Source organism: Ranitomeya imitator, chromosome 1 (genome assembly GCF_032444005.1).
Source record: "Ranitomeya imitator isolate aRanImi1 chromosome 1, aRanImi1.pri, whole genome shotgun sequence".
Lineage (NCBI taxonomy): Eukaryota > Metazoa > Chordata > Amphibia > Anura > Dendrobatidae > Ranitomeya > Ranitomeya imitator.
The window spans coordinates 851322510-851340358 of record NC_091282.1 but is presented as its reverse complement, the minus strand read 5'-3'; the positions used below and the strand labels follow the sequence as shown (position 1 = coordinate 851340358).

At 42.1% G+C, this 17849-nt stretch overlaps 1 protein-coding gene across 3 annotated transcripts in view; it reads right to left on the bottom strand.

Annotated features, from left to right (window-relative positions):
• The window catches only part of LOC138651364 (excitatory amino acid transporter 1-like), a 273291-nt gene that overhangs the window by 154247 nt on the left and 101195 nt on the right, over positions 1-17849 (bottom strand). For all 3 annotated transcript variants that reach the window (XM_069741505.1, XM_069741495.1, XM_069741514.1), the window contains exons 2-3: positions 466-716; positions 172-309 (exon numbers count right to left, since the gene is read on the bottom strand). In XM_069741505.1, the coding sequence (XP_069597606.1) occupies positions 172-309; positions 466-682 (355 nt within the window). In that variant the 5' untranslated portion in view covers positions 683-716. The remainder of the gene's footprint in view (positions 1-171; positions 310-465; positions 717-17849) is intronic.

Genomic DNA, 17849 nt, shown 5'->3' with positions numbered 1-17849 from the left:
TCTGGCGATTGCATTCTGGGATGCATAGTCTTCATCATCCTGTTATAACTGACCTGTGGCATTATAGGAAACATATTCAAGGACGTTCTGTCAACAAGTTTGCCAGCTATTTTCCGTAACAACCATGAAAACAGTGAACTATAGAACAGTGAAAATAAAAACAATGATTACCTGTTACCAAACTGGACACTATAAGAGGTAACACTAGCATCTGTAGCATCCTCATAAGCAGTTCTCCAGGAAAAGAAAAATACTTGATCTGCCGGTAAGACATTTTGTAGGGCCTTAGAGCAAAAGCCAAAACAATACCTGAAGAAATTACAAAAATATATTAAAAAGAATATATAAAATGTTTAACATAACACATAAATAGAAATCGTTAGTTATCATATTGTCTAAATTAAGACAATCAGATTATTAATCCTATGAACAATAGATCAACAATAACAGCTCCAAATAGCATACCCAGCACGACAGCAGCAATTGTGAGGATCACAAAAGCATTTCGATGGAGAAATCCACGGACACTTGTAAACGTCATTGTGCGCATTTGATTTCCAGCTCGCGATGCTCTCTTTCTCATAGCATGCTGCCAGCTGTGCGCGCAACCTTCAGCTTTTTCACCCTTTGCTATATCATCTTTTAGGAACAAGTTGTCAGAATTTTCATCTTTCTCACCCATCTTGCAGATATGAAGATTAAATTAAAAATTAAGTCTGTAATAAAAAAAATAAAGAGAGGTTTGAAATTACTGCTTAAAACATCTTTGTAAACAGATGAAAATGTGCTTGAACCCAAGAGTGAGCCATCCGACAGTCGCTCCATTTCTACCAAATGTGTGATGGAGACACCTTAAAAAGCTTTCTGCAGAAAGGAAAGCAAAGAAGAAGCAGAATGCCAGGAAACTACCATTGAACAGGAGTCTTGGAGTTGCCGTTTCTCTGAGATTGATGTTGCAGATACAAAATTTGTTTTAATCTAAAAGTCAAGCTTCAATAAGTTATCCAATTAGGTTACTTGTTTATCATGTTTCCTTTCTTTGAAGGGGCCTCTTTACTCTGAGAGCAAATATAATTTTTCACGTTAGCAAGAAATCTCTCCTAGAATACTTTGTTTTTTGAGTGAGACAAAAAACTATTTACATATATTTTCTTTTACAGCCAAAGAGGGATCTTTTTGATCTCTTAATACACCAGCTCACAATATTGGTGACTTGGCATCTCGATAAACAACTCTATCTCTCCCTCAGCCTCTCGATGCTATCAACTTTTCCATAGGTCCTTCTCATCTTCCTTTCTCAACAAATTCATCTATGTACAAAGATGGTAATTCACTTGCTCTAGTCTTCTGATTCTAGTATCTAAATTTATTAGCTATCCTCTCCTGATATCTGGCCACAGCCTTCTGCATTCAAATTTTATGGGACTGATCGAGATAGAAGAGTACAACACTCAGCTACCTCGATTGGTCTGATAGACTTTCAATGGATCACCATTTGAATGCTGTACTCGAAATGGGATATGAGGACCCTTATTTTCGTGATCTGTGGAGAGTGATCAGCAACTCATCACTTATTATAGGGATAGCAGATAAGTTGTGATTGCGGGACAACTCCTTTAAATGCTAAACATATATGAATATTTTGTGTAAACTCACCATATGTTAGAAAAAACAGTACAGCACATGGATAGTAATCAGTGATTGGTGTCAAATATCTAAAAAAAACATTTAGAAAATAGACTGAGAAGGTCACTGGTGAAATACTGGTGGGGAGATATGTATCAGGATGTTAGCCTCAGTTATATGAACCTGGAAAAATACTCCAGCATAGTAAGTAAGTGTTAATAGGCCATATTAAGGGCTACGTTTTTGTGAACAGCTGAAGAGTGGGTGGGAGGCTGTGTACACCATATCTCCACCCCAGGGTGTGGTCCATCAGGTAAATGTGGAGGCTTGGGACTCATTAAGGCCAGGTTCATATTGCGTTAAAGCAGCCCATTCAACGCATAGCGTTGACGGGTTGCGTTAACGCTATAGCATACACGCCATCGCGTTATGCTATACTGCTAGCGCAGAGGATTCATCTGTGCTGCAGCCCGCGTCCGAGGCTCCTTCACTGAATGACGGCACATCGCTAGTGCATGCCGATTATGGCATGCGTTGGCGATGCGCCCAATAATAGGGGTTAGTGGCAGCGTTAACAGACTGCGTTACACCACGTTATGCCGCGGTGTAACGCAGTCCATCTAACGGACTGCCATAATGCAGTGTGTGGTGTGCCTGGAGAGGAGACCTCCAGAGCTGAACTGGTGTTAAAGACAACTGAACCTTGCTTTTGTTCCCCTAAGCAGGTGGATCCCTGTGGCCACACATACTGTACGGTGTGCTATTTTGTTTTCCCAGATATGCCAGAAGGGCCGTGTTCGTTTACTTAACTTTGGACTAGTTTATGCAGCACGGTTGTAATAAATCAGCTGAAATCTTAAATGGAAAGTGTTCCTGTGACTACCTCTTTCAGCAGCCAAGTGAGTCAATCTACCACAATTGATACCCAAGAAAATCTATAGCAACACATGATAAAGCCAAAAATCTTTGACTATTTTAATAAAACCAATGGTCACATACATGCTTGTTTTCATCAACTGTTAGTAGGAAGAGCTCTCAATTATTAAGTAGCATTAACTGCAGGGGGGTTGCGAAAAGAAAAACAAGCTCCACAATACTTTATAAAATATTTGCTCATTCTATCCCCCTGCAAGGAAAGCATATACCGACCAAAAGCATTCAATGATCGTATACCATTACCTGCTTAACCATTGTCCATTCTCTCTTATGTTTCATTCATGATATACTGTACATATACGGTAGTTACAAAACAGCTACAAAAATGCAATTCATACAATATAGTCCAGGAACAGGATGCCTAATATGGTGAAATACAGCTGAAGGAGCTTTGCTGAAAGGTGAGATGTGGGGAAATATATTACGTGACTTGCTTCAGAATTTTCGTTGCACATCTGTTTTGGACAAACGTATGACTCTCTCAGTTTTTATGCCACTTGCGCCAAACGTAGATGAGTCTTACCAAAAAGCCAAATAAATTGATTACAATTTACATCTATAGTTGGTCTTGTTTTTTCTCTGCTGGTGCATGTGATTGCAAAAACGAACTAAACAGCCTTTGAAAAAGTTAGCTGCGTTTTACTTCAGTGCATAGGCCAATTACAGCTCATCCAGTTGTCTATGATTTTTCTTACAGACCCATTTTCATCAGTGTTTTTAATCAGATTTTGGTTACAATATGATCAATGTGTCAGTTTTTACCATCAGAGATTCATCTTTTCTTTTTGAATAGGAGAATTTTTTTCAAGCTTATATAAAAAACATACAAAAATCAGATATCACAAGGATAGCATCTGGGTGCTTTCCCACTTTTTCACACACCCGTAGACTTGCATTGCTAAGTTTATTATTATTTATTTATATAGCACCATTAATTCCATGGTGCTGTACATGGGTAAGGGGTTACGTTACGTACAGAGTTATAGATATCGTTTACAGTGAACAAATTTACAATGACAGACTGGTACAGAGGGGAGAGGGCCCTGTCCTTGCGGACTTACATTCTATGGGTTTGATTTATTATTTATTTATTGGATCAAAATCGGATGTGTCTGCACGTTTTGGTGTGTGGACTGCTCATCTGTAAAAATGGTATACACAGATTATAGTTGGTATGACTACTATCTATGAAAAACTAATGTCTGATTGAGCCCTAAGGGGGATTTAATGTCTTTAGGTACAGCCCAGATGGGCAACAATTTATTTTATGTGAGTATTATACTTGTCCTTTCTTTTTGATAGGAAAATATCTTAAAATAAAATCACTGTTGAAGAGACAGTTCTTCCTGGGCCCAAAATCTTACCCACTAAGGCTCAGTAGTTTGTGCATGTTCATTATTAGATGGCAGATTGTGTTCTAGAGGATTCTCCTCCCAGATATGGATCAGGCATCAGTGAGCTCCTTGAGTGTGTGGAACTACTTGATGACTTTGGAAGCACTGATGTCCCAGCGGTTTTTAATTGGATTCAGGACTAGGGAATGCGAGGACAAGTCAATGGCATCACTGTCTTTGCCATCCAGGAACTGCCTACAAATTTTGACCACATGAGGCTTGGCAAAGTCCCACACTAGGAGGAACTCAGAGCTCATCCTGGTGTTTAACACAAGTCAATGTACTTTCAGCTATTATGTGATAATTTGTGTTACCCTTCAAGAATATGCCTTTTGATCCACCGCCAAACTGGCCATGCTGGATGGTGTTGCATGCAGCACTGTGTTCATCACTGCATCTCCCAACACTTTAACATGAGCTCAGTATGAGCATACTCTTCTCATTTGTAAAGTGAATGGGATATAAATGGCAGATCTTCTAATGCTTGTGTTGTCTGATGAATGCCAATTGAGCATCGACTGAGTCCAGGTCCTACTACAGGAAGTGAGGCCTTTGTGCCACCATCATGGAGTCTGTCTTGTTAGAAACATACACACCAGTAGTGCACTTTAGCTATACAATGTAGAGGTCCTTCAATGCGCTCTCTGTCCATCCTCAAAGAAAGGGGCATATACTGGTCCTGCTGCATTTTTTATGACCTTCTATCATGCTATCCAGCTCTCCTCATGTAACAACTTGTGTCCCAATTTCCATGCCATGCTCTTAAGGCCTCCTTCACACATCCATAAAAAACAGTACTGGAAAAAAACACTACTGGTCTCATCAGTGTGCCAACAGTGTTTTTCAACTGTGGTTAAAGAAAAAGAAAATGACAAAGCTTCTCCTAAACTTTTCAATGTTAAACACATACAGCACACGGAGGCCGGTAAAAAAACAGACATGTCTCAGTGTGGTTTACACAGATACATGGTGAATGTAAAAAAAACTAATGTGCACAGCAACATAGGTTATAATAGGTACATGTGGCATCCAAGAAAAAAAACAGATACCACGTGTTCTGGAAACGCGCACAATGAAATTGGCCTAACACTATGCTGGGAGGTGTAGCAAGCCTTTTTGTCATTGCTCTAATTGATGTGCCATCATGGAGGAGATACAAGTAGTGACAAGGACAATAGAAAAATGCCAAATTAGACAAGAATCAGTCATGAAGGATGAGTACAGTATTTATCTATGGTCACCAGCTGAAAAACTATTACATTTTTGTGAGTCGTCACCTGTTAGACTAATTTTCACAAAAGCAGGTGAAATTGAGTCTATACTGTGATGCTTAAGTGCTCACCTCTGAGGATTATATACAGCTCTAATGTGGCGCCCCTGAGGGTCCTGTCGCCACAGAGGTATTGCATCTCATCCAGAGGTGTGGTATCCCACTCTCCAGTAAGGAGGGAGCACTACCCAGGACTCTAACACCAGTATCCAACACCTCACCACTCCAGTCAGAGCACCTGGTCATACCCTTTGGGAAGATGGCCTCATCCCAGACTGGAGAGGGTTACTAGGTAGAGGGTGTGGGTGGAGAGAGTAGAGTTCTCGTGGAAAAAAGGGGAGGAGCTAATTAGGAGGGAAAGTTAGTCAGACTGAGTGTGAGAGAGGAGCTGAATGGTGTAAGACTGCAGAAAGGCTCCCTGTCAGAGGGAGCTAGAGAGAAGCTACAGAAAGTGAGAAAGAAGGAGTACTATGCGCACGGGTACTGAAGAATCCTCCCATGGGTCCCGCATCCACGCCTACTACTGTTGGGTGGAGGGACCAGGTCGCAGTGCGGTAACTGGTCCCCAAGACTAGAGGAGAACCTACAAGACTCACATAGCAAGCCGGCCGCTGTGGTATCTGTAACTGCCATAGCCACATCCACACATATTTGCTGAAAAGGCAGCAACATAGAACAAAGGGGACTCAGAGTGTTGCTGGCTTGGGACACTGTGTGAAGGTGCAGGGCAGGAGAGACGGGAATCAGTGCAGTGAGGTGGCCAGGAAAGGAGCATAAGAGAGGAGTCCTGAAACGGTGTACCCCAAATCATCTGGGGATAGGCTGGACCACAGACCCGAAGGACACAGCACACGACCGGAGACAGTAATCTGCAGAACTGTGAGTAAAGCGTTGAAAACTGCACTCAGCTGTGTCCTCTGAATTATTCCTGCACCATTTGCCCTGCACTACAACTACCACAACCACCATGGAGAGCTGAAACATCTTTGCTGCGTCACCAACTGCCCCAGTGGATCTGAACTGCAGCGTCGGATATATTGACCGAACACCACAGGTAGCGTCACAAACAATTCCCTTTTATCATCATTTTCATTGGACGCCCAGGGCCACGGACTGGGTCACTGCTGCCGTAACACATCTCTTTAAGAACCGACACGGTACCGAGTATCCCCACGACCCTGGCAGGCGCTCCATTGACAAAATTTAAGAGACCACCACATCAAAACCCTGTGATGGGCAGCCCAATCTCCAGACCTGAACCCCACTGAAAACCTCTGGAATGTAATCAGGAGGATGATGGATAGCCACAAGCCATCAAACAAAGAAGAACTGCTTACATTTTTGAGCAAGAAGCAGTGTGAAAGACTGGTGGAAAGCATGCCAAGGCGCATGAAACCTGTGATTAAAAATCATGGTTATTGCACAAAATATTGATTTCTGAACTCTTCCTGAGTTAAAACTTTAGTATTGTTTCTAAAAGATTATTAACTTGTTTTCTTTGAATTATTTGAGGTGTGAAAGCACTGTTGTTTTTATTTTGATCATTTCTTCTTTTCAGAAAAAAATACAAAATGTATTGCTTGGAAATTCGGAGACACGTTGACAGAAGTTTATAGACTAAAAGAACAATTTTACATTTTACTCAAAAATATACCTATGAAGAGAAAAATCAGACAAACTGAACATTTTGCAGTGGTCTCTTAATTTTTGCCAGAGCTGTATATAGGAGTGATTAGAGTTGATTGGTATGGCCTGACAATGGCACTTCTGCCAATCTGATACTAATCAATATTACAGTAGTGGACAATTCCTTTAATAGCTATAGTGAATAAAAAATATTTAACTGAGCCAAGAAGAATGTACCTTGATAACCAAGCAGCATATACTGTAGTAGTTGAAATAATTCTCTGGGCCTGATAACATGTCAACCATTGCTTAGCAACTGACTGGAGCAGTGGGGTAGAGAAGAAGTGTCTGTCTGCCAGTGTTGTAGTTGTCTTCACCCTCAGCTAAATTCAGTCCTCAGACATCTGTGATTTTTCTCACATGTAAAAATATGGGTCTTTATTAATCAGGTTTTGGATCCTATTTACTTTAGTGTTTGGTCTTTTTGTCAATTTTTACCATCAGAGTTTCATCAGGAATTTGTAAAAAAAAAAAATTACAAGGCTTCTGCTATACATTGCAATGTTAATCAGAAATGGCACATGGATTGGACCACAAACCTAGAGACCTGTATGGGAAATTTTGATCTGTGGCTCGTATAAAAAATGGACATGTGGCTGTGATTTTTTGTGCAGCAATGGGTGCCACAAAAACATAGATGTGTGGACAGCACCATAGACTATAATCGATATGTGTTTAATACGTGAAAATCGTGGACTTCTGAATGAGGCCCAACACAGCATTGGCAGTATATTTCAGAAACGTAGGTGTAGCAGTGGTGGGGGCGATGGATTGCTCCCTTACATGCCAAGGGTTAAATGCATTTGATGTTCATGTATGTGATAAAGGTATGATACCCCCTGGGTGCAGTTATCTGAGGCAGGCTTAATTGCAGTGGTCGGCCCATTTGGGAGGGGGAACAAAGTTGATAGCTGGTTCAGGAAGTGATAGAGTCAGTCAGTGTGTGGACAGCAGTGTGTAAAGTTCTGGGCCTTGGTTAAGAGGCTGTCAGGGACAACTTGGGCCAAATTCTCGGGGCAGTGGATTGCCAAAAATACCCTTCCGTGTGATTCCATCTAAGAGGCCTGGGGCAACCCCGAGATGGACGTCGGGGACCTGGGGCACACTCAGCTTGTGAAGCTACAGGGAAAGATGGACTCAGATTACATGGGGCAGAAGGTATTGCAATCCGGATATACTGCTAAAGGTGAAGAAGACTCCCTTGGACTAGCAAAGCCAGTGAGAGGGACATGCCACCTATACCGAGAGCCAGGGCCGAAGTTGTATCCGGTACCTGTGGGAAAGATGATAACCCATTGGGTCTAATCCTCTATATCTGACTGCAAATATTGTTATTCACCATTTGGGTGGTTTTATAAACTTCATGTCTCATGGATTATTTGCTGCTGGGTTCCTGGATTCAGACGTAGAAGAGGCCTGCTGCCCCAAAGTAAGTGTGATGCCCTTCACACATAGCAGCACACTGTGACTGGGACTTGAGATGTCTGTAGAACGCCAAAGCGAGTGGAGACTGAAGTTCACCCACAACTACTTCACTTGGGCATCTTAGATAGGGTTACTATGTGCATACACAGCTACCTCTACCTATCAATCATAATGGTGGGGGAGAGCACTGTCCTCATGAAATCCCCAGACAAAATATGAGTCTAATTCATTAACACTGACATTGTACCCAGCAGTGTTAATGAGGGGACATGCAATAGCAAGATTTTTCCGAATTTAGTAAGATCACTTACTGAAGTACATGTACATTTTTGTTGAATGTTACTCCACTAATAGGGCAAAACTTTCATAAATTAGATTGGCGAGGTGTAGTACATTTTGGCGAAGCTAGCTGGGACTGAGGTTAAAATGTCTAAAGTTAGAAAGATTTTGTGCAACATCAGAGTTACCGTACTCAAAAATTTAGCAACTTATAAAAGGGTGTTACACCAGAAAACAGGCAGAAATACCTTACTGAATCGGTGGTCTATGTGTCAAGTTTACTCTTACAAGGTTCATAGAGCAAATATATGTTATGCTACTTGGCTACTGTTTTGGCTTTTAGAATTATTAACCTGTCGTTGTGATACATGGCCTGTACTTATCGTAGCATATCAATCTGACAGATCTGCTTTTACACTAAGATTCTTTCTAAAAATATAGTCTCCGACTGTTTTTCTAGTAAATGAGTCCAAGACACTATAGGGAATCTATAAGGATTGCACATCGTTGCTATGACATTGCTATAGAAACCCCATCAGTTGCTACGTGGGTGCCTTTCTGCTGCTATAAGTGATTTTTAAATTGTAAGTAAAGATATCTCTTATTTGTGAAATTAAATCACATAAAAATCTTTTGGATTTCCAACGTGTGATGTCCTTTATAAGTGATTGATATGCATATTACAATACACAGACATGGGAAAAAAAAGAGACAAGGCTGTTCATTAAAGATACATGCTGCACCAAATCATTAGACTGCCAAAACTATTGACTTTAAATTTTGGCAGGGCATCCCTGGTCTGCTGCAGTCTTTTCATGGTAGTTGTGTAAGGAGTTGGGCAGGAGTCACACTAGGCGTATGAAAATACGGTCCCTTTTTTACGGCCGTAATACGCAGAAATGTTCCCAAAATAGTGATCTGTATGTCGTCCGTAGGCAGGGTGCCTGGGCATAGTAAATATCTGTGGTTAGTTATAGCACCTCACTTCTCTTATTTTCCCATCACACCTCATTTTCCCCCTCACATCTCCCATTTTCTCCCTTACACCTCTCATTTTCCCCCTCACTCCTCTCATTCCCCCCTAACACTTGTCATTTCGACCTCACATCTGTCATTTTCCAATCACTCCACTATTTTCCCTCACTCCTCTCATTTTGCACTCACACCTTTTCATTTTCACCTCACACCCCTCATTTTCAACTCACACCTCTCATTTTCCCCTCAGTATATACATGTTTGTCATCTCCCTTATATATAGTATACACCTGTATGTCATCTCCTGTATATAGTATATATCTGTACGTCATCTCCCCTGTAAATAGTATATACCTGCTGTATGTAATTTCCTCCTGTATATTGTATATACCTATGTGTCATCTCCTCCTGTATATAGTATATACCTGTATGTCATCTCTTCTGTATATACTATATACCTGTATGTCATCTCTTCTGTATATACTATATACCTGTATGTCATCTCCTCCTATACATAGTATATACCTGTATGTCATCTCCCCTGTATATAGTATATACCTGCTGTATGTCATCGCCTCGTCTATATACCTATGTGACATCTCCTCTTTTATATAGTATATACCTGTATGTCATCTCCTCTTGTATATAGTATATACGTGTGTCATCTCCTCCTGTATATAGTATATACGTGTGTCATCTCCCCTGTATATAGTATATACCTGTGTGTCATCTCCCCTGTATATAGTATATATGTGTGTGTCATCTCCTCCTGTATATAGTATATACCTGTGTGTCACCTCCTCCTGTATATAGAATATACCTGTGTGTCATCTCCCCTGTATATAGTATATACCTGTGTGTCATCTCCCCTGTATATAGTATATATCTGTATGTCATCTCGAACGTGGGAATTTTTCTTAATATTTTCTCATGCTCGAGTTCATCTGAGGTTATGCCAGCAGGGGGCGCAATTCCCCAATTTTTACAGGCAGGGGCGGCTGTATTAGCAGGCTCCTGCTTGTAAAGTTATTTAACCCCTTCAGATGGATTTACAGCGTGGGACAAGACTGAACGACGGAAGGTATGGGATATTGTTGATTTTTTATTTTAAGTTTGTTTCAGGTGACAAGGGTCTTCATTTGGATTCAGAGTATAATAAACTATTACAACACCCTGTGTCTGTATTTCAATAAAATACTTTATTCCTAATGTGTGTGTTTTATTAACCATTTACTACTATTGGATTAATAAAGGATAGGTGTCTTATTGATGCCTCTCCATTATTAACTTGGCTTAATGTCACCTTACAATAGCAAGGTGACATTAACCCTTTATTACCCCATATCCCACCGCTACATGGGAGTGGGAAGAGAGTGGCTGGGGGCAGATGTTTTCAGCCAGGAGGGGGCCAATAACCATGGTCCCTCTCTAGGCTATTAATATCTGCCCTCAGTCACTGGCTTTACCATTCTGGCGGAGAAAATTGTGCGGGAGCCCACGCCAGTTTTTTCCGCGATTTAACCCTTTATTTTAACAGCTAGAGTCCCCAAATTTTGCACATACACACTACTAACATTAGTAGTGAGGAATATGCAAAAGAAAAAAAGGTATATGAAAAGGTTTACTGTAGGTAAACCATGTCTCATATTATGTCGGGTTTGGGAAGGAGACAGCAAAAGCCAGCAATTGAATTACCAGCTTTTCTGCTATCTAGCGCTGTATGCCGTTCAGGCAATAAAGTCCACCTTTTTTTCATTTTTGTTGTGCTGCTTTCCTTTTTTATATGTTTACCACTCGCAATAGTGGTTTGGAAAGCTCTGGACGTTTTTTCAAGGTAGTATTTTGATGCTGTTCCTTTTTTCATTATATATATATATATATATACACACACACACACACACACAGTATAGGTGTGTATATATGTGTAGACATTATAGCTATTCTATTCTAACCGGTCAGTGTGATTTTACTGCACACCGCACTGAATCACTTTCCTATAGAACACGGCTGCGTATTTCTCGCAAGTCACACAGTTAGTCCGTGTGTAATCCGTATTTTTCTCGCCCCCATTGACTTTCATTGGTGGATTTTTTGCGCAATCTGCTGACAAACGCAGCATGCTGCGATTTTCTACGGCCGTACAATACCGTATAATACGGATGCGTAAAATACGGCAGATAGGAGCTGCCACATAGAAAATCATTGGTCCGTGTGCAATGCGTATTTTCTGCGCCTCTCACACGTCCGTAAAACTCGCTAGTGTGACCCCGGCCTTACAGAGGACAGCCATATACAGTACAGACCAAAAGTTTGGACACACCTTCTCATTTAAAGATTTTTCTGTATTTTCATGACTATGAAAATTGTACATTCACACTGAAGGCATCATAACTATGAATTAACACAAGTGGAATTATATACTTAACAAAAAAGTGTGAAACAACTGAAATTATGTCTTATATTCTAGCTTCTTCAAAGTAGACACCTTTTGCTTTGATGACTGCTTTGCACACTTTTGGCATTCTCTTGATGAGCTTCAAGAGGTAGTCACCGGGAATGGTCTTCCAACAATCTTGAAGGAGTTCCCAGAGATACTTAGCACTTGTTGGCCCTTTTGCCTTCACTCTGCAGTCCAGCTCACCCCAAACCATCTCGATTGGGTTCAGGTCTGGTGACTGTGGAGGCCAGATCATCTGGCGTAGCACCCCATCACTCTCCTTCTTGGTCAAATAGCCCTTACACAGCCTGGAGGCGTGTTTGAGGTCATTGCCCTGTTGAAAAATAAATGATGGTCCAACTAAATGCAAATTGGATGGAATAGCATGCCACTGCAACATGTTGTGGTAGCCATGCTGGTACGGTATGCCTTCAATTTAAAAAAAATCCACAACAATGTCATCAGCAAAGCACCCCCACACCATCACACCTCCTCCTCCATGCTTCACGGTGGGAACCAAGCATGTAGAGTCCATCCGTTCACCTTTTCTGCATCGCACAAAGACACGGTGGTTGCAACCACAGATCTCAAATTTGGACTCATCAGACCAAAGCACAGATTTCCACTGGTCTAATGTCCATTCCTTGTGTTCCCTAGCCCAAACAAGTCTCTTAGCAGTGGTTTCTTAGCAGCTATTTTACCATGAAGGCCTGCTGCACAAAGTCTCCTCTTAACAGTTGTTGTAGAGATGTGTGCTGCTAGAACTCTGTGTGGCACTGACCTGGTCTCTAATCTGAGCTGCTGTTAACCTACGATTTCTGAGGCTGGTGACTCGGATAAACTTATCCTCAGAAGCAGAGGTGACTCTTGGTCTTCCTTTCCTGGGGCGGTCCTCATGTGAGCCGGTTTCTTTGTAGTGCTTGATGGTTTTTGCCACTGTACTTGGGGACACTTTCAAAGTTTTCCCAATTTTTCGGACTGACTGACCTTCATTTCTTAAAGTAATGATGGCCACTCGTTTTTCTTTACTTAGCTGCTTTTTTCTTTTCTAGATGGGGGCATTGTAGGATAGTAATAATAATAAGATAGGCAGCAGTTAAGTTAGGCGGGGTCAACTGTGTAAGATAGAGAGGGCTTCCTGAATTGAGTCAACGTGTAAGTAAGGGAGACCAGTTTTTTTTCCTTTTTTTCACAAATAAACACAATTCATATTAAAGAAATGTTACCACTATCATAAAGTACAATATGTCTCGAGAAAACAGTGAAAGAATCACCGGGATCTGTTGAAGCGTTCCAGAGTCATAACCTCATAAAGGGACAGTGGTCAGAATTGTAAAAATTGTCCTGATCATTAACATGCAAACCACCCTTGGGGGTAAATGAGTTAAAGAAGGGAGGTGTGTAAGGTGTTAAGAAGGACAGCTAATACCCTGCACCTGCTTCTATGTTCTTGAATATATATATACTAGCTATTGAACCCGTTCTACGCCCGGGTGGCGAGCATTTATATTGGTATATGGTCTCCATCCTGGTATGTGCTGCTCCCATCTTGCTCCCCCATCCTGTCATGTGCTGCTCCATCCTGCGTCCCCATCCTGTCATGTGCTGCTCCATCCTGCGCCCCCATCCTGTCATGTGCTGTTCCAACCTGCATCCCCATCCTGTCATATGCTGCTCCATCCTGCGTCCCCATCCTGTCATGTGCTCCCATCCTGCGCCCTGTCTTGTCATGTGCTGCTCCCATCCTGCCCCCATCCTCTCATGTGGTGCTCCCATCGTGCGCAACCATTCTGTCATGTTTTGCTCCCATCCTGTGCCCCCATTCTGTTGTAATGTGCTGCACCCATTTTGCCTGTTTCTGTTTCCATTGTGCCATATGCTGCTCCCATCTTTCTCTCTTTGGCTGTGCTGCCCGAGTGCGGCTGTGCTGAGTGCGGCTGTGCTGCCTGAGTGCGGCTGTGCTGCCTAAGTGCGGCTGTGCTGTGAGTGCAGCTATACTGAGCGCAGCTGTACTGTGAGTACAGCTATACTGAGCGCAGCTGTACTGTCTGAGCGCGGCTGTACTGCGTGAGTGCGGCTGTACTGCGTGAGTGTGGCTGTACTGCGTGAGTGTGGCTGTACTGCGTGAGTGTGGCTGTACTGCATGAGTGTGGCTGTACTGCGTGAGTGTGGCTGAGTGCGGCTGTACTGTGTGAGTGCAGGCGAGTGTGGCTGTACTGTGTGAGTGTGGCTGTACTTACTGCCTGAGTGCGGCGCTGGCTATAATGGATACAGCACCCCTGCAGCCAGCACAGCGAGGGCTGACTCCGCCCACTCACGTCACTGGTCACATGCTGGTGACATCATCGAAGGTCCTGGAGCTCCGCTGGGCTCTACATCTACCCTGACCGGAGCTGCAGAACACGGAGTCCCAATGGCCGCTATATTATGGGGGATACACAGGTGTGTGGAGCCCCCATGGCCGGTATATTGGGGGGGATAAGCAAGTTCGTCTGCGTCACTCTTGTCCAGACTGCGCAGGCGCGGTGCGTCGCGCTTGTGCAGTCTATAAAGGCTTCGGACAGAGTGACGCTCCCACCATTATATTATAGATATATATGTATTGTTATGTTGTATAATATCTTGTATCATAATGCGGATATGCTGTATAATATACTGTATATATGGACCGGTGTTGTATAGATAGGGAAAGTGTAGTATTTGGACTAGACCACTATAGGGGGCATTGTAGGCATTGTAGGATAGTAATAAGAATAAGATAGGAACTAGTTAAGTTAGGAGGGGCCAACTGTGCAAGAGAGGGCTTCCTGAATTGAGGCAGTGGGGCCTGGTAGCCCAGGCAGGGCAGCTGTGCCACGCAATGTTCAAGTAAGGGATCCCAGCTCATCCAGGGCCTAGACACAGCCAAATCCTTGACTCTGCCCTGTCCTTCAAACTGCACATCCAAGCTCTCGCCACCTCCTGTCGCCTCCAGCTCAAAAATATTTCCAGGATCCATCCTTTCCTCAACCCTCACTCTACCAAAATGCTTGTGCATACCCTAGTCATCTCCTACCTCGATTACTCCAACATCCTCCTATTTGGCCTACCTTCTAAGGGTATGTGCACACGTAAAATGGTCCACTGCGGATTTTTCCGCAGTGGATTTGATAAATCTGCATTGAAAAACCGCTGCGGTTTTTACAGCGGATTTATTGCATTTTCTAGTGCGGATTCCGCTGCAGATTTACATCTGCAGTTTTCTATTGGAGCAGATGTAAAAACGCTGTGGATTCCACGCAAAGAATTGACATGCTACGGAAAATAAAATGCTGCGTTTCTGCACGTTTTTTTCCGCAGCATGGGCACAGCATTTTTTTGTTTCCCATAGGTTTACATTGTACTGTAAACTCATGGTAAACTGCTGCGGATCCCCAGCAAAATCCACATCGTGTGCACATAGCCTAAAGGTACCTTCACACTAAGCGACGCTGCAGCGATACCAACAACGATGTCGATCGCTGCAGCGTCGCTGTTTGGTCGCTGGAGAGCTGTCACACAGACAGCTCTCCAGCGACCAACGAAGCCGAGGTCCCTGGTAACCAGGGTAAACATCGGGTTACTAAGCGCGGCCTTCTAGCTCCGACCAGCGATCTCCCAGCAGGATCCAGATCGCTGCTGCATGTCAAACACAACGATATCGCTATCCAGGACGCTGCAACGTCACAGATCGCTATCGTTATCGTTGTGAAGTTGTTTAGTGAGAAGGTACCTTAACACTCTTGCACCCTCCAGTATGTCTTTAACTCTGCTGCTTGTCTAATTAATCTCTCTCTCCTTGCTACACTCCTGCTTCTCTTTGCAAATCCCTTCACTGGCTCCCAATTTCCCAGTGTATCCAGTTTAAACTACTAACACTGACCTACAAAGCCATCCATAAGATTTCTTCTCTGTATATTTCTGAACTAATCTCCCAATATCTTCCCTCACATAATCTCTGGTCCTCCCAATACCTTCTCTCCTCCACGCTTATTCGCTCCTCACCCAATCGCCTCCAAGATTTCTCCTGAATATCCCCCATCATCTGGAATTTTGTGCTCCAACACTTCCGGTTATCCACCACATTTGGATCCTTCAGACAGAAACTGAAAACCCATCTCTTCAAAAAAAAGCTTACAACCTGCAATGACCGCACGGCCACCTCAACACCATCAGAGCTACTGCAACCCTCAACCTACTGTCTCCTTCCCCATAATCCTGTAGAATGTAAGCCCACAATGCAGGGTCCTCTTCCCTCTGTACCAGTCTGTCATTGTTAGTTTGTTTACTGTAAAAGATATTATTTTTGATGTAACCCCTTATGTACAGCACCATGGAATCAATGGTGCTATATAAATAAATAAAAACAACATTTGTTTCACCTGAAAAACTTAATGACCGTTACAACTAGTAGCATCATATTGTCGCTGAAACAGCCATTTCCTGAAAAATGAGGTGATTTTATAAGGAGGTATGAAAAAACAGTTGTACGCACACCTATTGATTTTAATGGGGACTGTGTAATCCTTCAATTTTCCTTGGGTAGTGATGAATATTTGCTACCAAGGTTCCTATGCAGGTTGCAGGTGACTATTGAAGTTTACAGTGGCGGGACACCTTATGATCAGCTTATCATTTGAGACCTTAACAACAAACAAAAGAGCGTTGACATTGGGCAACCCCTTTAATCACTTAGTGACCGAGCCAATTTTGACATAATGACCAAGCCAAATATTACATTTCTGACCATTATCACTTTATGTGGTAGTAACTCTGGAAACTCTTCAACAGATCCTACTGATTCGGAGATCGTTTTTTCGTGACATATTGTACTTCATGATAATGGTAAAATTTCTTCGATATGACACGTTTATGAAAAAAAAAAAAAAAAAAAAAAAAAAAAAAAAAAATCGAAATTTGCAAACATTTTGAAAATTTTGCAATTTTCAAACTTAATTTTTGTGTCCTTAACCCCCAAAGCTTTTTTCGGTTTTGCGTTCTCGTTTTTCACTCCCTTCCCAGAGCCATAAGTTTTTATTTTTCTGTCAATATGGCTATGTGAGGGCTTATTTTATGTGGGACAAGTTGTACATTTGAACAACATAATTGGTTTTACCATGTCGTGTACTTGAAAACGGGAAAAAAATGCCAAGTGCGGTGAAATTGCAAAAAAAGTACAATCCCACACTTATTTTTTTGTTTAGCTTTTTGGCTAGGTTCGCTAAATATTAAAAGCTGACCTGCCATTATGATTCTCCAGGTCATTACGAGTTCATAGACACCAAACATGCCTAGGTTCTTTTTTATCTAAGTGGTGACAAAAAAACTCCAAACTTTGTTAAAAAAAAACAAAAAAAAAACGCAATTTTCCGTTACCCATAGCGTCTCCATTTTTCCTGATCTGGGGTCGGGTGAGGGCTTATTTTTGTGTGCCGAGCTGACATTTTGACAATGATACCATTTTGGTGCAGATACGTTCTTTTGATCGCCCTTTGTTGCATTTTAATGCGGCGACCAATAAAACGTAATTCTGGCATTTTGACTTCTTCTCGCTACGTCGTTTAGCAATCAGGTTAATCCTTTTTATTGATTGATCTAGCAATTCTGAACGCGGTGATACCAAATATGTGTAGGTTTGATTTTTTTTATTGTTTTTATTTTGAATGGGGCAAAAGGGGGGTGATTAAAATTTTTATATTTAATTTTTTTCATATTTTTAAAAACTTTTTTTTTACATTTTGGCATGCTTCAATAGCCTCCATGGGAGACTAGAAGCTGCCATAACTCGATCGCCTCTGCTACA